The 22573-nt window shown below is 41.9% G+C and overlaps 1 protein-coding gene across 1 annotated transcript; it reads left to right on the forward strand.

The window, feature by feature from the left end:
- The first annotated feature begins 1438 nt into the window (after nt 1-1438).
- LOC133116998 (zinc finger protein 804A-like) lies at nt 1439-22063 on the forward strand. The gene is made up of 4 exons (XM_061227052.1): nt 1439-1571; nt 15306-15434; nt 15633-15763; nt 17847-22063. Exons 1-4 carry the CDS (start codon nt 1461-1463, stop codon nt 20782-20784), a joined length of 3309 nt encoding a protein of 1102 aa, XP_061083036.1. The 5' UTR covers nt 1439-1460; the 3' UTR covers nt 20785-22063.
- The last annotated feature ends 510 nt before the right edge of the window (nt 22064-22573 follow it).

Here is a 22573-nt window from a genome sequence, read left to right on the forward strand (position 1 = left end):
CCTTGTCATATTTAATAAACCAGACTGTAAAATTAAAATTACATCAAAATAATGGTGCCAGTAAATTAATGAAGCAAATTCATGCAGATATATTTGTGATCCTCTCTTTTTCTCACTTCTGCGTTTTATTTGTAATTCTGGAATGGGTTGCTTAGTTACCAAGCATTCTGGTTTCTGTATAATTATTTATGTCGTATAATCTCTTTTTTTTTCATATTGCTTTACACATGCAGCTAACAGTTTAGTGAGGCCATTCAAACTGAGTATCTAGATCAAATGTTCAATGCAGGTGTGCCAACCTACACTGTAAAAGGCTTCCAAATTTGTATGATAAAAGTCCATAAAATAGTGAAGACATGAAATTGAATAAACAGCTGAAATTTAAAGAATGTTATTATTTATGGTTAAATACAGTAATGCATAACTAATACATAATATTATACATTCTCAGTATCTTTTTATTTTTTAATGTTTTTTAAATTTTACAGTAAAATACTGGCAACTAAAGTTAGCAGAACATCTGCGTATAACTTATGGTAACAATATGTTAAGCATACGGTAGCAGACTGTATTTGTTTATGCAGTACATAATGGTGTTTCGGCGGCACGGATGGTGCAGTGGGTAGCACTGCCGCCTCACAGCAAGGAGGTTCTGGGTTCGAATCCCCATCGGCCGGGGCCTCTCTGTGCGGAATTTGCATGTTCTCCCTGTGTCTACGTGGGTTTCCTCCGGGTACTCTGGTTTCCTCCCACAGTCCAAAGACATGCATGTTAGGCTGATTGGAGAGTCTAAATTGCCCGTAGGTATGAGTGTGTGAGTGAATGGTGTGTGTGCCCTGTGATGGACTGGCGACCCGTCCAGGGTGTATTCCTGCCTTTCGCCCAATGTATGCTGGGATAGGCTCCAGCCCCCCTGCGACCCTGTTCAGGATAAGCGGGTTCAGATAATGGATGGATGGATGGATGGATAATGGTGTTTCACTGTAAATAATCACATTTTACTTTTCAGCTGTTGATCAATTCTAGAATCATATGCAAGAGTGGACACCCTAAAAAGATAGAAGAGACGGGCCAAGGAAGAAGAGAGGACAGGAGGACAGAGAGGAGGAGAGAGAAAGAGAAAGTTGAGGAAGAGGAGGGGAGTGGCGAGAGGAAGAGAGGAAATGAGAGGAGAGGAGGACAGAGTGGAGATAGAAGAGGAGAGAGCACAGCACAGAGGCATCCCCCCTGCACAGAGGCAATTCCTCAGCTCAGAGCCCCTCCCTTTCATTAGGGAGGGCTTCATCCTTTTCTCAAGGGACACTGTTCTCTCTTTCTTTCTCTCTCTCTCTCTCTCTCTCTCTCTCTCTCTCTCTCTCTCTCTCTCTCATGCACGCACACGCTCTCTCTGTCTCTATCTCTCTCTCACTCTCTGTCTAGCTGGACCGTATGTGTGTTCGTCCCTGGATACCCGTTTGCTCATGGCTTGCTACTACATTGTCATCAGCTCCACACACCTCAGCAACGGTCATTTCCGGAACATTAAGGGGGTTTTCCGTGGCCCCCTGGGAAAGGATGGAAACAGGAACTTGGTAAGTATCCTTTCTTTGGCTCTTTGTTTCATTAAACTCACTGTGTGCAGGAAGAGAATGCTCTTAACTTCAGGACAAAGACATGGTGGTGCGTTATACTCATACTGTGCCGTGTACATGTGCAAGATTAATCAGCTGTTTTCATTATTATTATTATTATTATTATTATTATTATTATTGAAATATTCATGTTATGGTTTGGGGGTATTTTCCCTGTGGAAAACGTGAGGAATGTTGAATGTAACAGATGGAAAGGGAATGTGCAGACAAGCAGGAACAATGTCCTGGGAGCTACTCAAGGTGCAGCATCAGCCCCCTCCAAAATGTATAAACCTCTGAAATGTATTTCCCTCACAAAGATGAAAATGTAGCAAATCTGTCATAACAGTTCAGTGTTCCAGTTTTCTTAGCTCTAAACAAAACAAGGGATTTTCATTTGTTTGGCTATTTTTAGAATGCAAAGATAAAAGAGCAGCTGAGAAATGTTGAAAGTAAAGCTTCACTGGTTTTCCGGGGAGACCGTGTCTTTTCACGATTTACAGAGTGAGTAGAAATGGAAGCCCTGCTGCATTACTCACTCACTACTCCACGTGTGGTACTTAAACCATGAGCTGGGCCCTCCTGACTGTGCTCTACTCCATAAAGAACCTGACCTGAGAATCCAGAAAGCATGCCTGTTTTTCAACGCAGTGTAAATGTGTACCTGTTTCCATGGTGAACAGAGTAATGCAGTAGAAAAGTGAACCTGTTTCCATGGTGAACAGAGTAACACAGTGTAAATGCGCGCCTATTTCCACGGTGAACAGAGTAACGCAGTGGAAATGTGTGCCTGTTTCCATGGTGAAAGGAGTAACACAATGGACAAGTGTGTCTGTTTCCATGGTGAAAGGAGTAACACAGTGGAAAAGTCTGTTCACAATAGAACAGGGCAACAGAGCAGGAAAGTGCAAAATTGCAAAATTCTGAATGATCAGCTTAAAATGACCAGCTACAAGCTGTCTCAAAACATAGCTTGAGCAGGTCAAACCATGTTAAGTATGGAGCTGGTCTGAACTGGTCAACCCCTGGGTATGATTGACAGGCATAGTTCCACCCCTGGGTATGTGTGACAGGTATTAACAGCAGCCATCCCACCATGCACCCTGCTCCTGCCAAATGGCTGAAGCTAAGCAGGTGTGGGCTTGGTTAGTACTGGTATGGGAGACCTCCTAGGTAAATTAAGTTTCTGCTGGAAGTTGTGTTGGTGGGCCAGTCGTGGCTGTCTTCCCTTTGGTCAAATAGACCCAAATGCCCCAGTGCATTGATGAGGACACAGTGCTGTAGGAGGCACTGTCTTTTGGATGAGATATTAAACTGACTGACTTTCTGCGGTCATTAAAGATCCGATCACACTCTTTCCAAAGAGTAGGGGGTTCCCCGGTGTCCTGGCTAAATTCCCAGCCTGGCTCTTTCAACCTGCCACATAATCGTCCCCAGATTTAATTGCCTAAACAATTGTTCTGTCCCTCGCCACCTCTGCTGATGTGTGGTGAGCATTTCTGGGATGCTGGGCATCTGTTAAATGGATCTTTAATAGATTAATGATTAATTAATTAATGATTAATGGTAGGCCACCTGTCTGGATTTAGACTTCAATTGTTGTCCTCTAGGGGTCCCTGTAGGCCAGGATCAGTCAACTCCAGCCCTGAAATCCAAATCCACCCCTGGGTCTTCTCCCTTTTCTAGACACTGGAACACTTCTGTCAAACACACATACTTTAACAAGCCATATGTCCAAAATGGATTGGTCAATCCAGATCTTCTAGATCTTTTCAATTAAAAAGCTCGATGCACGATGATTCCCCCTTTACTGCGTCGAGTCACACATGTCTGAGTGGAACCATCAGTCAGCAGGGAAAAGACAGCTCTAAGCAGGCTTTCTTAAGAGCAAATATCCTACTGCAAAAACTGGGTAATCCCAAACAATGTTACTTTGCTGAACAAGCATGTAATAAATGTTGGGCTAACAGAAATGTGATCCAGACTGCTGCTGACCACAAACAGCTGGTATCCCGTTCAGGCCAGATCCAAGCCCAACATAGTTTGACCAGCTCAAACTATGCTTTGAAACAGCTACCAGCGCTAGCTGGTTGACCAGCTCATATCCAGCGGGACCAGTTTAATGACCAGTTTGGCCATGCTGGTGGGCCAGCTCATACCCAACTAGACCAACTACGACCAGCTTGACCAACTAAATTTATCATTTTCATAGCTGGATTTCACAGCAGGGATTAAAATGAATTAACTCAGGGCGGAGTTGGCGCAACAGGTTAAGATGCAGCAGACTTGCGGTTGCAGTTCGCTGCAGTTGCACACCGGGGCCCGGGATTAGATTCTCGGTCCTGCCAAAAGCCAAGTTTGGCCGGCTCACGTGGAGCAGCATAACTGGCTCGCTGCTCCAGGGGGACTTGGCAGGGTTAGTAGATCGCCGCACAATAAAAAGCACCTTGGGCACCTCGGAATCACGGTTACCAGCATGTGGCGAGATGGCTTGAAGAAGGCTGTCGCTCTCCGTAGGGCCGCCGAGGGACGGGGTGTGGGTGGTGCATCTAATACTCGCTCTAATTGAATTAGACGGGGTACAATTGGCTACCAAATTGGGAGAAAAAAGGGAAAAAATCCAGAAATAAATAAATAAAATAAACAAAATAAATTAACTGATCAAAGCAACTGGCAGCGTATCTGTGGTCCTGCAGACAAATCTACAGTGGGGACAGACAATTATGATTCACATTGTTCATTTGTCAAGGAAAATCCATCACACCAGATTTGACAGTTTTCCTTGATAATACATTTCTGTTGTGGGCGGATGGCTTCAAGTAACGCTTAGAGACTTTCAAGCCTTGATTTTAAAAATGTGACTGCAGTTGTGTCAGACCGTGTGAATGTATTAAACTAGCAATGCTTTGGCAAGTACTGTTTTGGCAAGTCATTTCCCTTAAGTTGACAAGCCTGTGGTCCCTGTGAGGAATGTTTTGAAACATTGTCCAAACAGGAGAAGAGTTCACACTGAGCACACCAGGAGTGTGAGGACTGATGAAGGTTCCTCTCCGCTAATGAAACTGAACCATGTAAAACAAGATGGAGGAGTTTGGTATTCCTCTGGACAGTGCTGTACTATTCACATTTGCAATTAGGACAGTTTTATCCCAGATTTGTGACCTGTTCTATCATAATCAGTCGTAAATCGTGACGGCCAATTTCAAGTCATTTTTGGCTTTAAGCATAATTTTTTTGAGCAATATCTCGGCTTTATTAATCTGCATTAAACATTCAAATTAATATTAATATTATTGAGTTGGAAAATATATTTTCCACCCAAAATATATCAATCCATTTTCTGAGCAGCTTATTCCTGGTCAGGGTCACAGAGTGCGAGAGGCAGGAATGCACCTTGGACAGGTCACTAATCGCTCACAGGGTGAAAATACACTTTCAGCGAGACAAAGTAATGTTGATTTAAGGAGTTTGTTTCAGAAGGAAAGATGAGGATACATCGTAAAGACACAAGAGAAATGATTGGGTCTGATTGGAATGGGCCCAGTGTGTGGGTGAGACAGCTCAACACACTGAATCATCAACTGAACAAATGCAAAGAATGGAAAATGAAATATCTGTCTAACCCATTTTGAAGGAGCAGTTGTCTGTTTCGAATTTCCGGGGTTGTGGTTTCTTACGGTCACTGATTTGAAAACAATTACCATGACAACCACACCCCTTGTTGGTTGCCATGAACAGCTAATACTACCTCGGACCCAGACAGTCCGAAATCCCTTTGTTTGCTGTGGCCATAGCCCTCTTGAAAGCAAATAAATAGATAAATAAGCATTTTTGAAAGAGTGATCAAAAGAGTGATATTTGAAAAATATCATTACTTTTCCTTTGTTTTGTTTTGGGGTTTTGTTTGTTTTCTTTTTCTTTTTTCCAATGGCAGTTCCATTTAATATCTAACTGTAATTCTTTGATTTAAAACAGATATCATCTAGTTGGCAGCCAGGGTTACCTTAGAAGAACTTAGAAGAAAAATGTCTTTGATGTCAGTAGGCACTGCTATGCTATCTCTCAGATTCATTGTTAAAAAAAAAAATGTATACAGACTACTAGCTCAGTGCTACTCAACTCCACGTCCTGTGGGCAGCGGTGTCTGCAGACATTTGCTTCAGCTGTGCTCTCCACCACCCGATTTTACTAATTAGCTTATTATCTGAACCGAGCAGGTAAAATGATTAGTGAAATCAGGTGGTGTGGCGTGTTAGCAGCAAATATCTGCATACACTGCAGGCCGCAGGACGTGGAATTGAATAGGGCTAGATTAGCTCATCCAAATAATGGTCCACAGAAGTTTGACATGAGTTATTTAATATAGATACATTATTTAATCTAAAATTAGCTTTGCAGATTTAAAGAATGATGGAAAAGATCCCGTAGCTTCAGAGCTGCAGTATTTATGATAACCAGAATGTCTGGGGTTCCCATTCCCATTAACACCTCCTAATGCCCAGTAGGACCTGCATATGCCAGTCTGCTATCCTTCAGATATAAAACAGTATGTATGAGCCAGGATCTGAATAAGGCAGTCAGCTTTCCTTTAGATTTAAAACAGCATGCATGAGCCAGGACCTGCATAAGGCAGTCAGCTTTCCTTTAGATTTAAAACAGCATGTATGAGCCAGGACCTGCATAAGGCAGTCAGCTTTCCTTTAGATTTAAAACAGCATGTATGAGCCAGGACCTGCATAAGGCAGTCAGCTTTCCTTTAGATTTAAAACAGCATGTATGAGCCAGGACCTGCATAAGGCAGTCAGCTTTCTTTTAGATTTAAAACAGTATGTATGAGCCAGGACCTGCATAAGGCACTTGGCTTTCTTTTAGATTTGAAACAGTATGTATGAGCCGGAACCTGCATAAGGCAGTCAGCTTTAGTCTAGGTCCTGATATCCATAAGAAGACATTTGTGTGGTTATCACCAGCTGATCAGAGATTACACTTCCAATGTCTACCCCTTAAATGCCACATTGTGTCAAATGCAGAATGAGTATCCCATAATCATTTCAAACATTCAAACCCATCTGTTCACCAACAGCTGTGCTTTTTTTTTATGTATTAGGCTGTTTCAAATGTTTCTTTTAGAGAGAGGTTATGTCACCATTGATTCATATATGCTAATATGTGCTCCTGAACGGTAAAATATAGGCAATTGTGGAAAATAATGACGTATAAAACAACGGTAGCAATAAAAAGCTGAACCTGTGTTCAAATCTATTTGAACAAAATCGATTATAAAATGGCGGATGAACGTAAGGATGAACCTCAGGAAGGTTAGCTGCTCAGGAGATACAGAGGAAGGCCAGGGTTCGATTGTCTGTTGTAATCTCATTAATGATGTGTTTGTCCCCACTGTGATAGTGATGGATATCCCTGTTCAAAAACACAGTGCCAACTTTATATAATTAAGCCACCCTCATCTTCCTCTGCGCCCAATGTGTGCTGTTACTGAAAGGATGACAGGGTACAAGCATGCTTGGTTACTGTGAGATGCTTCATCAAATTTATTGTCTACTTCGCTTAAAGCACTAGAGAGTTAATTAAGCTGTTTGAAGTGCTTGTCAAATGAAGTACATTAAAGCGTTTCCCGGATCTGCCTAAAGGGGTACTTGCATGATGGTTTAATGTCATTATTTAGCCTTCAATGATGTTTTGCACCCCTTGTTGTAAGCCTTGAGTTCTTAATTATTATGAAGCTCTTTTGTCTGTAAAACAGGGAGAGAGGGGAAGGAAGGTCTTATATAGTCTGACATCAATATTTTAAAGCGCAGACTAGATCAGAAAAGGACCAAACCCAGTTATTTTTTAGGGTTTCTGCAGTGCTATAGGTCATGGCTGTAACTCTTCTATTTCACGTAATGAATCAGTACTTTCACAGTTTAATAATGAATATGCTTCCTCTACTCTCGAATATAACGTTTGTTAAATACTCGGGAGAATGAACCAGTAAAAATGAGCACAATGTGTGCGGAAAGTGCATACAACTGCACAGCTAGCATAGCAGATAGCGTCGCAGTGCTGTCTGGAACCAGGACCACGGAACCGGGGGGGCGAGTAGGGCCCTAAATTGACCTATTTTAGTGTGGGCCAAACACCTACCATATCACTATCACTGTGTGACTATTCAAATCCATTCAGCAATATTTTCCCTTTAGGAATTTAGTCATACTTGGCCCAACCTTTTAGAAATGCATTCTGAGGTCCATGGTCTGGGTCACGCATACAGTGTCATGAAAAAGTATTTTCCCCCTTTCTAAATTAGACTATTGCTGCATATTTGTCGTGCTGAATGGTTTCAGATCTTTTTACAAATTGTAAGAGTGTGTGTGCGTGTGTTTGTGATTGTGTGTGTGTATGTGTGTACATATGAATGTATTATGTGTGTGTCTGTGTGTATGTGCGGGGCTGTTCTGTGGCCTGCAGCTTGTCTCTATTGGGGAGTTAATGAAAGGAATCTATGACAAGCATTACCTCACTCCAGTTACACAGCTTCCTTTCTAATCCCCATTGACACTTCAAAGAACATAATCTGCCACAGCAACAACAGAGAGAAAGTTCTTTGATTGCTGTCTTTTTCTGAATCATGTTTTTGTAATGTATTCCCAATGGCATTTCACCAGAGCAGAGAGTTTTGTTGAATAATATATTTCTCGAGTCACACCTCACTCATAATTCCCTTTTTAAGAACCAGATACTTTTGATTATGTGGAGTATGACACAGATCTGTGTGATGATGTCACTGTCTCTCAGATTCATCTGTCATTTTGAAAAGTGATGTTTGTGTGTGTGTGTGTTTGTGTGTGTGTGTGTGTGTGTGTGTGTGTGTGTGTGTGTGTGTGTGTGTCTGTGTGTCTGTGTGTGTGTGTGTGTGTGTGTATAGGGCTCATTAGGTTTTGTACAAAGTCCATGCCAGCTCGAGTGCACGTTGCAATTAAAGCAAAAGGGGGACATGACTGGTACTGTTTTGATGGACTGTTAGGACATTCACTTTCTGTATTACCTGTTTAAATTGGAGGGATTAGTGGTGGAGACACTTAGGCAGAGCTGAACCTGCAGAACAGATTTCATTATCAGGAATATGAAATGTACCAACATAACTTTTCTGAGAAAAGTTTTCTGATGTATTACTTCTTTGTGGTCATGACTTATGTGAACATTTTTGTCCCTCAGCAGGGTTGTAGAAAGTCTGTGCATATACTTCTGTACAGAGATGTTGTGACAGGTCAATTTGGGTCAGCAGTGTTCTATGGTTGGTTTAACAGAACAAACTGACTATTTCTTTGAAAGGGAATGGTTAAATGGCTCGATAAATGGTTATCAAATATTGTTTTGTGAATGGCCAAATGAGACAAAATAAATGTTTTCACAGTTGCAGGGATTGACAGTGTTGAATAGATCTATGCAGGGCAGGTGTATTTGACTTTTGGAATAAAGGATGTAACCCTTTTTTACAGAATACAAGCGATAAATGGAATCAGAGAGCTCTCGTGTCATCCTACGTAATGAAAACACTTTAGTGCCTGTAATCCTCTCTGCAATGCCTGCCCTTATCTTTCTCCTATGTTTCCATTGGAGTTCTTTGGAGCCTTGCTCTTGCTGGTCCTGTTGTAAAGAAAGACCCCTGACACTTTCTTACAAAGTCCCACGCATGTTGGCAGAACATCATGAAGTGGGGGCTATTTGATTTGAGCAGCACATCAGCCACGAACAATGGGTGTGTGTAATATCGATCAATAGACGCAGTTCAGTTCTTGGTCCAAATTATATCCAGAAAGCTCTAAGGAAATCTTCAAACTTAAAAACAAAATTGCCTCCGACGTTCAACTTAACAGCCCAATCAATCTGTTCCCCATTAAAAACTCTTCACTGTCTGAGTAACAGCCAACAAGAGAAATATATCTAATTCTTCTCAATGAACCACTCCAGCCACACCATCTAGTGGACAAACCAGGTTCCATAACAAAATGTCATTTAGCCATAGAAATGAACTTCTGGGGCCTCATTTATAAAACTGTGCGTAGGATTCACGTCAAAAGGTTGCGTACGCATGAAACCCAGGACGTGCGTACGCACAAAAATATTCTGATTTATAAAACAGTGCACACGCACGTCCCATGCCAGTTTTCCTTTATAAATCACAATCAACTCTAAATGTGGCGCACCAGCTTCATGTCCCACCCACAGTTGCCTATAAATAGGCAGTGAAATACCCCTAATGAATATGCATTTCACGAAGACGACAATGGCAAACGCTGAAAAGAAGGCCAAGAAAAGGGATTTCAGCCATTTGATTGCCTCTGAAAAGCTACAGGTGTGGGAATTATCCTGATTGATTGTAAATGACGAACAGTAATAATAATAATAATAATAATAATAATAATAATAATAATAATGATAATAATAATAATAATAATAATGATAATAATACACGTTATTTGTCTAGCACCATTGAAAACACAGTTACAAAATTAAGAGATAAAACGAACAAAAATGCATAACAATAAACACATTATAAAACATAATATATGAATATGATAACAATATATGAAACTATGCACTCGTATCTGCCCGACTGACGCATTGTAAACGGCATCAGTGCAGCGTAATTTGTCCGACTGTTCACAATATAATTTATGAGAATACATTTAATAACATGAAGTATTGTTTAACAATTCGTCTACATATTTGAGGGATTATTTTACAACAACATCTCATTATACATTTATATTTATCATCCTAAATCATATTTTTTGGGCACTCCAGGGAGCATCAATCAAACAGCTGCAAATTAACTCTTCATATATGATACGTGAGAGGTAATATTTCGATTTATTTTACACAGTGGTATCAATTTCACACCCTTTCTCGCGTTTCATCCCATTGCCATCGGAGTCGCAGTTTCTCATTTCTCCAGTTAATGTGCGTACGCATGGGTCAGAGTTTCCGTGGAGGGCCGCACATTTTCCCGTCAAGTTCGTTTTTTATAAATGCCAAAGTTTGCTTGGAAAGTGGCGTACGCATTCTTTTGTGCATACGCAACGTTTATGAATGAGGCCCCAGGAGTCTTGTCAGACAGAAACATTTTCTAATGCCCAGTTAAATGAATCACAAAAATGTTTGTGAAATGTGAAATGTTTGCATTTGCTGAAAGCCGCAGAACTCCGAAGACTTAAATTAAATTGATCAGCCCTAACAGTAACATCAGTCTGCTCTCCATCATGGCTATGATAGTGACCACGCTCACTGTAATATTCACATATAACTGTGGGGCTCAGAAGAATCATAGAAAGTTTGGTTGTTGTTTCTTTTGTCATCATTACTCAAACCACGGCTGGTCTGAATCTGCCCATTTCTTTTAAAATGGCCATTTCACAAAACTATCTCCTGTCAATCAGTGAATTCATCATCCTTCAAAATAAAAATCAGCTCCCTATGTGGACATCAGTTCCCTATGTGGACAGCTTATTGTAACCCCCAGCTTATTTCTAAAGTCAGTTTTATTTACCACCAAGTTGAAGGAATATGAAAACTGTGGGAGTGTTTTTTAATCACATAATATTTTTTATTTTATTCGTTGTACATTCTGACTCACTCCTGTTCCGTCTTACCCATCGGATTTAATTCAGCCTTAAACAGACACCAAGTGATGGGTCCTGCAATGAATCATGCTTGTAGAAATAAAGAATGTAACCTGCATATTGGATTAACGCCCACTCGCACATCAGTATAAATTAAATATTGTAATGTAACAGCATGAGTGTAACAGACTAACCCACCAGGGAGTCTGGCAGCGCAGGCAAGATAGCTCAGCAAACAGATCACCATGAAGAAGGCAATATACTCACCTAGGCAACCATCTCTAAATAACAACATGTGTCACAGAAATTGAACCAAGTTCAGTTGAACAAGTTGTGAATGAGCTAGAGAGACCAGGTTCCTGTTCCACAAAACAGGATTGCTGAGTTAGCCAGATAATTGCACAAAGTAAAACCCAGAACAGCTCTTTTTGCTTCAGTTCATATTCCAGATATTTGGTGGATTCCGGGTTTTACTTTGCGCACTTATCTGGCTAATAAAAAAATGGACAAGATTAAATATACTTTATTGAACCCCATTGGGTAATTTGTCCTCTGCATTTAACCCATCCTAGTTACTTAGGAGCAGTGGGCAGCCTCAGTGCAGCACCTGGGGACTACCTCCAGTTCTGAGGCCAGTGCCTTGAGGCCAAGGGCAACAGTAGGAGTATACTGAACCCGAAATGCCTGGCGTAAACCCACGTGAACAGGGGGAGAACATGCAAACTCCATGCCGAGAAGATCTGGCCGGCAGGAAATCAAACCCGGAACCTCCTTCTTCCGAGGCAACAGCGCTAATCACAAGGTCACCATGCCACCCATGTAAAATCCACAGACAACATGAATCTGGGTGAAGACGGTACAGCAAGGATCCAGCAAACCAAATCCATAATAGTTTTAATTCCACAATAATTTAGTAGACAATATTTTACACCTCATAAGGCCAATGTCCTTTTGGAGTCTCCAAATGGCATTTTTGGAAACCAGACATACCACTATATTATTATTATATAAGTATTTGCTCGTCTGCCTTCACACGCATATGAACATGAGTGACATCCCATTCTTAAACCATAGGATTTAATATGATGTCGGCCCACCCTTTGCAGCTATAACAGCTTCAACTCTTCTAGGAAGGCTTTCCACAAGGTTTAGGAGTGTGTTTATGGGAATTTTTGACCATTCTTCCAGAAGTGCATTTGTGAGGTCAGACATTGATGTTGGACGAGAAGGCCTGGCTTGCAGTCTCCGCTCTAATTCATCCCAAAGGTGTTCTATCGGGTTGAGGTCAGGACTCTGTGCAGGCCAGTCAAGTTCTTCCACACCAAACTCGCTCATCCATGTCTTTATGGCCCTTGCTTTGTACACTGGTGTGCAGTCATGTTGGAACAGGAAGGGGCCATCTCCAAACTGTTCCCACAAAGTTGGGAGCATGACATTGTCCAAAATGTCTTGGTATGCTGAAGCATTAAGAGTTCCTTTCACTGGAACTAAGGGGCCGAACCCAACTCCCGAAAAACAACCCCACACCATAATCCCCCCTCCACCAAACTTTACACTTGGCACAATGCAGTCAGACAAGTACCGTTCTGCTGGCAACCTCCAAACCCAGACTCGTCCATCAGATTGCCAGACGGAGAAGCGTGATTCGTCACTCCAGAGAACACGTCTCCACTGCTCTAGAGTTCAGTGGCGGCGTGCTTTACACCACTGCATCCGAAGCTTTGCATTGCACTTGGTGATGTAAGGCTTGGATGCAGCTGCTCGGCCATTGAAACCCATTCCATGAAGCTCTCTACGCACTGTTCTTGAGCTAATCTGAAGATCACATGAAGTTTGGAGGTCTGTAGCTATTGACTCTGCAGAAAGTTGGCGACCTCTGCGCACTATGCGCCTCAGCATCCGCTGACCCCGCTCTGTGAATTTACATGGCCTACCACTTCGTGGCTGAGTTGCTGTCATTCCCAATCACTTCCACTTTCTTATAGAACCACTAACAGTTGATTGTGGAATATTTAGTAGTGAGGAAATTTCACGACTGGACTTATTGCACAGGTGGCATCCTATCACAGTACCACGCTGGAATTCATTGAGCTCCTGAGAGCGACCCATTCTTTCACAAATGTTTGTAGAAGTAGTCTGCATGCCTAGGTGCTTGATTTTATACACCTGCGGCCATGGAAGTGATTGGAACACCTGAATTCAATGATTTGGAGAGCTGAGTGAATACATTTGGCAATATAGTATAGCTTAGAAAAAGCTTGTGCCAAGAAAAAGGGACAGTACTTAAAGGATTAATGGCATAGATGTTTGATGTTAGCTATTTCCTTTAATGATGAGTTACAGAACAGGGGTTGATTTGTAATTTGCATGGGTAGGCCTATTCAGCTAGGTGATGTTTAGGTTATTAAAGATATGCACAAACCACCAGTGAATTGTAGTGTATACTTGAAATTTTCAGCGTGATATCACTATTTTACTGTTTGTACTTTCACCTGAAAATCTTTCAGAAGTAGCCTGAGGCAAGCTGGATAAAATTGTCCTTTTAAACTTTTTTCTAGTTTTTCATTCATATTTCACAAAGACGTGTTGTGTTATAATGTCCTGGTCTTCCTGTTTCACAGAGTGCTAAGTGCAGAGGAGTGAGAGAAAACAGATGGCAACACAAGAAGGAAATCAGTTTCTTTCTTCCTAACAGCTGTGTCTCATCAGGGTTGTTTTCAAAAATGCATTTTACAGTCTGTTTCATTTCCCATTAAGGCGTTAAGAACCAAGTCGATGATATTGTTTCAGAATTCAAATTGTCACGTTGAGTCTTTGAAGGTTTAGCTGTGAAAACATTTTGGTTAAGTAGCATTGATTTGGCATCAGCATGATATTGATTCTTTGTGTGGTGCCACGAAGGTGCTGTCCCCCAGAGGGCAGCCTGCCCAATCTACAGTTATGGCCGCTGTGATTCATTGTAATCACTGTAGCTGTGGCCACTTACCTAATTATTGGGCTTGTTATTAGGCTGTTTCACAGGCTTGGAAAGATGGTTTGGGGACAGTTGAGGTTCAAGGACTGGTGTTTTGGGATTTTTGGTTGAAAGTAAATTAAATAAATTAAATTGAAAGTCAATAAAGTTTGAATGTTTTTGCTGATTGTATCTTGGTAATAAAAGGCGGTAAGCCAAGTATTTTGTGTTATGTGAGATTTGCTATAATTTTAAGAGTACATGATATGGTTGAATTTCAGTTGTCATACATAGTCAGGGCATCACACTTAATGGTTTCCTTGACTTGCATTTGCACAACTCTTGTCCTCAGGTCGAAAAACCCCAATAACAGACTTCAAGAGCAATCAAAAGCCAAGAATCAAGACTAGATACTGAAATCCCTCTTATACCTTGCATTGGTTATACTGTAAATGCCTTCAAAGTATCCATCCAAATTAAAGGGTATTGCATTGTGTCTGCCTTGAAAGTCTCAGAGGGAGACCCTTTCGGAGTATATTTGAAAATGTGAGTTTGCAAAAATTTGATTTTACTTGTTTCTTTCAGGGTGATATCACAGTATGTCGTTTAAAATCTAAGGTGTGGGTTAGTGTTCAAGTGAGAGTTTGGGTTTTTACCCCTCCCCAAGGAAAGAAAAGTTTGCACTGGCCAGTACTTTAAGTAGGAGGGATTTGGTCCCTCTCATGTTGGAAATTTATGTGCCTTTGTTCAATCCTCTTGGGAATGAAGTCTGAGGATCCAGTGTTTTTCTATCCTGCATCTCTCCTCTGGTGTCCATTTATTATTTGTCACAATATTTCTAGTGCCTCACGTCTATGGTGAAGGAAATGAACCACGAGGTGTGTGTCTGTCTCTTTATAATTGATTATGTTATATATGGTTTGTGCTTGTCTACATCTAATTTTATTCCCTGTCTCTCTGACATATTTTATGTCACAGTGTTTAATCTTAAGACCGTATACTGTATGTATGTTTTTTAAATTGAATGTGTTTAATTATGTATATTGTGTTAGGATTAAGATTAGGATTAGGGTTAGATTTAGGGTAAGGGTTTTTGTTTAAATTCATTTTTTCTTTTAGGATTATGCAGAGACACAGAACACTGCGGTCAAAGCAGCCAACTTCTACTGTGAGCTGTGTGACAAGCAGTACCACAAACTTCAGCAGTATGACAACCATATCAACTCATATGATCATGCCCACAAACAGGTAGCACTTACACTACATCTTTCTTTTTCCATTATTCAACTGAATTAAAACATACATTGAGTGGTTTAAAACTGAATTCATTCTAACTATGCTCAACACTGCCTAGCAAGTAACTATACTGGCCAGAAATGTATATGTGATCTCACATGGTAATGTTTGAATACAGAATCAGAATAATGTGATCTCACGCTTTCTCAGAGGTTAAAGGAGCTGAAACAGCGGGAATTTGCGAGGAATGTCGCATCCAAATCCTGGAAGGAGGAGAAGAAGCAGGAGAGAGCTCTTCGCCGTTTACACCACCTGGCAGAACAGCGGCGGGAGATCCGGTGGTGCGTATGGTTCCGAACACTACTACAAACATGCTACAAATATGACCATACTGCAACAGTACTGACACAACAACACTTCTACAAACATGCTACAAATATGACCATACTGCTACAGTACTGACACAGCAATACAACCACACACATGCTAAAACATCACCCTACTACTAAAGTATTGACACAACAACACAACCACACACATGCTAAAATATGACCATACTGTTACAGTACTGACACAGCAATACAACCACACACATACTAAAACATCACCGACTACTAAAGTACTGACACAACAGCACAACCACACACATGCTAAAATATGACCATACTGTTACAGTACTGACACAGCAATACAACCACACACATACTAAAACATCACCATACTGCTACAGTACTGACACAGCAATATGACCACATGCATGTTAAAACATCACCCTACAACTATAGTACTGACACAACAACACAACCACACACATACTAAAATGGGGAGCGTGTCTATGTTCCCACAGCTCTATGTTCCCACAGCCCTATGTTCTCACAGCTCTATGTTCAGTTGACTTCACACTCAGCAGGCTGCTTGCATGGGACCTGAAGAAATCCAGTGTATGTTTGCGCAATTTAGACACAGTACACGTTCAATTATCTATAAGTTTTTGATGAACAAGCAAACAAGTGAAATAAGAAAAAAAAAATACACTATTTATGCAGTTCACTTAAAACTGGAAAGGGCTCTACATCAGTACTTTTCAACATTTTATGTGCCAGGAACAGGCATCTGCAAGTGCTGTCCTTTGAGGACTATTTTGACATCTAAATATATAAAGTTCAGTTTACACAATCAATAATAAACATTTAATTTTGAAAAAAAATTAAATCTTAGAAATGTGGGAACATAGGGCTGTGGGAACATAGGGATGACTCCCTAAAATGTGATGATACTGCTACAATACTGAAACAGCAATACAACCACACACATACTAAAATGTGACGATACTGCTACAGTACTGACACAGCAATACGACCACACACATACTAAAACATCACCATACTGTTACAATACTGACACAGCAATACAACCACACACATGCTAAAACATCGCCATACTGCTACAATACTGACACAGCAATATGACCACGCACATGCTAAAACATGACTGGATACAGTACTGACACATCACTCTCAGAAATAAAGGTAGTAAAATTGCATAAAAATGTACAAATGCTTGTTGCTGGGGCAGTACTCTATAATTAAAGTTATACCCCAAGCCAGCAATAAATAATTGATGTGTACCTCTTTTTTTGCTTGGAATGCGTACTCTTTTGTACCCAAAGTGAACATTACTGTACTGTCAGGGTACGTTTGGGTAATTTGTTCCTCCACTGTGACTTTATTTCTGAGAGTGATCAATACAACCATACACATGCTAAATCATGACTGAGTGCTGACACTTTACTTTTTTATGTTTCTACCAATACTCATAAATGTACAGTATGTGTCATATACTCCAAGTTTAAAGACTTCCTTCCTAGTTTCTCGACACAGGGCTAAGTTTAAAAAACAAATCTAGGAAAATGCTTTGTAACCCAGAAAAGTGACAAAATTTCTGTTTTGTGTACAGTAGGCATCTTCTGCTGATCCATAACTTGCATCTCTGATACTAATATATTCATCGTTTCAGCATAAAAGTAAAATGCCTGTTTAAAATTTCTGTATCGGTTTAAGAAATGTAGAAGATGTTTTGTGCCAATTCTGCCTGACTCATCAAACTGTGCAGTAATTACACGCTGCGTGTGATACTAAACTTGCTGTGACCCAGCACTAATGCTCAGTGCAGTCAGCCATCACATCCACTGAAAGAAGCTCATTATATCACTGGATGATTAATGCTAAATCTTGGCTATTTAGTAGACAGCAGTTCCTCTGAGTAGGGTGCTGGCAGTATTTTTCTGTCTGTGGTGAAAAATGTTGTTTGAAACACATCAACTAGTCCCTGTAAATGGCAAAGCTGATATACTGTCGGAGACTCTTAGGCTGTGTTGTGTTTAATTATCACTTAGGACAACGCTTTGCTTTTTGTGTTTTGTAGCGCTCCAGGGAGTGGACCCATGTTCAAGTCCACCACAGTAGCAGTGGAATGCAGCTTTCGGGAGACTGGCTGTGGAGGGAACACAGAGAGGACTTGTACCGCTTCACCACCGGACATGGCTTCCCAGGACGATAACCCCAGCACCTGTCTGCCTACCAAAAACAGACAGCCCACATCGTCCCATATCAGCAGGGTCAAAAACCAGGTGTACAGGGAAAAAATAGCCTTCTCCTTTTCCATGCCTAAGAGAGCGTCCTTTAAGCTGGAGCCCTCAGCAGCCGTGTTCACTCTGAGCTCTGAGAGACCAGCAGGACAGGCCTCCCGAGGGAGATGCAGAGAAGCCCCTGCCAAAGCCAGTTTACCCAGTCTAACCGCCTCTATTCTCACTGAAAAGGGACTGAACTACAGGAAGAATATTTACAGCTTTGAGAAGCCAACTCATGAGAGTGCTAGTGAACAGGATCACGGGTCATCTGAGAGACTGGATGTGCAGGGTCAGGGGTCACCTGAAGCCCCTGGCAGGTCATTGGCAGTTACAGACCTGCACACTTTGCTTGTTTACTCTGAGAATGTTGCTGTCCCCTGTGTGCCCAAATCTCCCAGCTTTCCTCTCCATCTGGAGAGCACAAGCCTGGTTCTGGATATAGGAGAGTCCCTGGAGTGTTTGACTAGAGGAACCCTGGAAATAGCAGAACAGGTGGGAAGCATCCGCCCCAAAGGGCACAGAAGTCCCAGGGACGGGAATAGAGAATTAGCGGATGGCAATGACATCCCCACAGGAGTGGAATTAGCGGATGGCAATGACATCCCCACAGGAGTGGAATTATCGGATGGCAGTGACATCCCCACAGGAGTGGAATTAGCGGATGGCACTCATTTTCCCACAGGAGTTTACTCTTCTGTGGGAAAAGGGGAGACCACCGTGGTAGATTCTCGTTGTGCATTCAGGAGGCCCAGCCATGCTTTCTGCTCTGTCCTGAGTAAAGATGGTGGTGCTGTTCTCCAGTGGCCCGTGGAGATGCTGATGTACACCAGGACCCAGCCCACGCTGTCGTACAGCTGCAACCCACTCCATTTTGACTTCAGAGCTGGCCAGGAAGAGACTTTACGGCCTATGAAGAGCAGAGACCACGTCCCGCACAGCCAGGGAGACAGCACTGTACTGAGGGCTCCCATATGGAACATTCCAGACCAGGATCCAGGTGAGCAGGTAGAGAGGCAGGATGGCCACGTGTGTAACCGCTGCATAAGCATGTCAAAACGGCTTCTCAGGGTGAACAGGAAGAGGAAATGTGGGGAGGATTGGAAAGAGAGCACTCCCAGCAAGAGAAGTGTGGAGAAACTGGGGGGCAGAGAAAGGAGAGACCACACAAGGCAGAAAAAGAGGAAGAGGAAGAAGGAGAGGAATACAGCCAGGAGAGATGAGGGCAATGCTGAGGAACCCGAGATACTGCTGAAACATAGGAAGTGCTGGGAACCAGTGCACCTGCATTTCAGAAGCAACACTTCACCCCAAGATCAGGATACGAGAAGCAGAACTCCTGAAGATCAGGATAAGAGCAGCAGAACTCCTGAAGATCAGGATAAGAGCAGCAGAACTCCTGAAGATCAGGATACGAGCTGCAGAACTCCTGAAGATCAGGATAAGAGCAGCAGAACTCCTGGAGATCAGGATAAGAGCAGCAGAACTCCTGAAAATCAGGATAAGAGCAGAAAAACTCCTGAAGATCAGCGTAAGAGCAGCAGTGATTCAGAGAGTTTGAAGCGGGACGCAGAAGGCTGCAGAAGGGCTGAAGCCGCGGCAGCTGGAGCAGTGGGCGAATTGGCAGGGGGCTGTGAGGGGAATTTTCGCTCATCGCAGAAGCAGCTGCTGATCACAGAATGCAGCTCTAATGACTGTGTTTTAGTCACTGGCACTGAGATAACCTACACCACCCACACAGGGCATTGCAGCCAGAAGTCTCACCAATGCCAGTCTGCAAAGAGACGGCGAGGATCTCTGAGCGAGGAGGAAGAGTGTGTCCTTCATCATGAAAGATGCTTAAACTGTAGTCCAGATAGATCAAATCAGTTAGGCAACAGAGCTTGCTCTGAGCTGAAGACCAGGAGAAAAAGACTGAGACTCTGTCCGGACTCTCAGAAGGTGCCAAGCCCTGTGAAAACCTCTGGAGACCTACAGGAAAGTAGAGGTTCTGAGTCCCTGGAAGGGGATGGTAGTACCCAAGTTTGTGAAAACAAAAGACTTGAACGTCCTGAGAAAGTGTTAAGCAGTGAGATAAAAGATGGTGTGGCAGATAGAGTGGGTGATGGAGTGAGGGATGGAGTGATTACTGTCCTGCCCTTACTGGAGTGTACTGAGCATTCAGCTGAACTCCATGTTTCAGAAGCCAGGTGTGGGCTCGAACGCTTGGTACGTCAGAACTTGAGCCGTGAGAAATCCCTTCCGCTTGTCTTACAGCATCTGAGCAGCCAATCAGAGAGTGCGTTCCAGGAGGTGAGGCGGAGTCCAGCGAGCTCAGAGATGGCTGGGAAACCTGCCCCGCACCCTGCGATGGAGCATCACCCCTGCAGGGCTGGGAAACCTGCCCTGCACCCTGTGATGGAACATCACCCCTGCAGGCTCCTGCTGCACCCCCAGGCCTTCCCCGGGATCGTCCCCCCAGGGTCACCCCCCATGCTGCACCCCATCCGCCCCCCCACACCCATATCGCCCCAATCAATCACCATCCTCCACAGAGTCCTGCAGACCCCCCCTCTGCTCCTCCCCCAGGATTTTCCCCTCACTCATATGCCCCTGGGGTTAGATATCTGGCCCTCTCCCTTTCTGCCCCTGGCCAGCCTGCATGCTGTCTGTGTCCCCTTCCACCCACTGCCCCTCCCCCTCCCACTAATGATTCCAGCTCTCCAACCTGTTATTCCACTGCAGCCTCTGCTATAAAGACACAGAACTACGAACAAGCTCATTACCCATCATGCAGCCTGTTATTCCACTGTAGCCTCTGCTATAAAGACACAGAACTACAAACAAGCTCATTACCCACCATGCACCTTCTCATTCTTTTTGCAGGCCACATCATTTGAAATGTATATTATTTATTTAAATTTTGTTTTGAAAGCACACAACACACAGCCCTGTAGAGGTCAGGTCATACAGGTGAGTGGATGGCTGCAGATCTGAGTGTATTTATTAAGGGTTCAGTGCTGAAGGATTTCACAGCTAAGACAATAAAAGCTTTTATTCACACACAGTACTAGTCCCAGTAAACACAATATGACAGACTCAGATTTCATGGCCTACAGCAACTTAACGAAGAATATCCCTGCTGGAAAAAACAGCTCAAGCTAAGTTTTGAAACAGCTGGTAGCAGGTTGACCAGTTCAGACCAGCTCCCAGCTCAACATACTTTAACTGGTTGACCAGTTCAGACTAACTCCCAGCTCAACATAGTTTAACTGGTTGACCAGTTCAGACTATCTCCCAGCTTGACATGGTTTGACCTGCTCAAGCTATACATTGGTAGCTGGTTGACCGGCTCATACCCAGCTAGACCAGCTTTACGACCAGCCTGGCCGTGCTGGTTGACCAGCTCATAACCAGCTAGACCAACTTATGACCAGCTGGACCAGCTAAATTTTCAAGCTGTTTTTTTACACCAAGGATGGCCTACAAATTGCCAAGATCAATGGAATTTTTGCAAGAGGGTGTAGACATCCATATCATTAAAGCTTTTGAGTGCTGTGTGGAATGTTCTTACAATGTGTCTTTGTCAGAGTTTGCCTGCTAAGATTGTAAAAACAAAAGCACTTTTACACAAACATATTACTTTTAGCATTTGTGGCAACAACCATTAGGATGCAGGTCAAATCATACATTACATTTTATCTACTACACTAAGACTTGTTGGATGATATGTTAATTTTAATGTGCAATTGACACTTTATGTGCTATTTACAGTAACAGATACAATGTTGTTTTATAGCACATTTTTATGTTAAAACTAATAATGCAAAATTAGGACACAGAATGTGTTTTTTAATTGAATCCTGCTCAAAAATGACAAGTGCGTTTTATTGTTGAAATTGATGAGAATGAGATGCATGTTATACATATGAAGAAATAAATGTTTCAAGAAGTATACTGAATGAGGAAAAAACCTTATGCAGAAAATCACAAGATACATATACTGAATATGAGGAAATAAATTGATTGCAACATTTGTCTGCACATTTATTCGGAAAAAAAGTGTTTTGCAGGAAAAATAAAAATCATATTATAGTTTATAGTTTTTTGTCCAAAAAGTGAAAAAATGGTATATATATAAAAAAATGAAATGTGTTTTTATTGTTGAAATTGATGATAAATAAGATACATAGTACAGATTGAATTGAATAAATTAAATACAGCGTTTCAAGACATGTATGGCTTAAAAACACTTTTTGCCAAAAATCTGAGAAATACATAAAATTCTCTTTTGTCCAAAAAGTGAATAATAATAATAAAAAATTCAAACATTTCCAAAAAAATTTATATATGTTTTATTGTTGAACTGGATGAGACATTAGATACATATAATAAATATTAAGAAATAAATCGAATACAACATGCTTCAGCACATGACTTAGAAAAAGATTGTTTTTCAGAAAATTAGAAAAGTACACAAGCTAGTCTTTTGTCCAAAAAGTGAAAACATGTTTCAAGATATTTCTGCCTTAATTTTTGCCAAAAA

Source organism: Conger conger, chromosome 17, assembly GCF_963514075.1.
Source record: "Conger conger chromosome 17, fConCon1.1, whole genome shotgun sequence".
NCBI lineage: Eukaryota > Metazoa > Chordata > Actinopteri > Anguilliformes > Congridae > Conger > Conger conger.

Coding starts and splice junctions, on each gene's coding strand:
- LOC133116998 (XM_061227052.1), top strand. CDS start 1,461: ATGGCTTGCTACTACATTGTCATCAGCTCCACACACCTCAGCAACGGT. Junction 1,572..15,305: donor AGGATGGAAACAGGAACTTG/GTAAGTATCCTT, acceptor TTTTTCTTTTAG/GATTATGCAGAGACACAGAA. Junction 15,435..15,632: donor ATGATCATGCCCACAAACAG/GTAGCACTTACA, acceptor ACGCTTTCTCAG/AGGTTAAAGGAGCTGAAACA.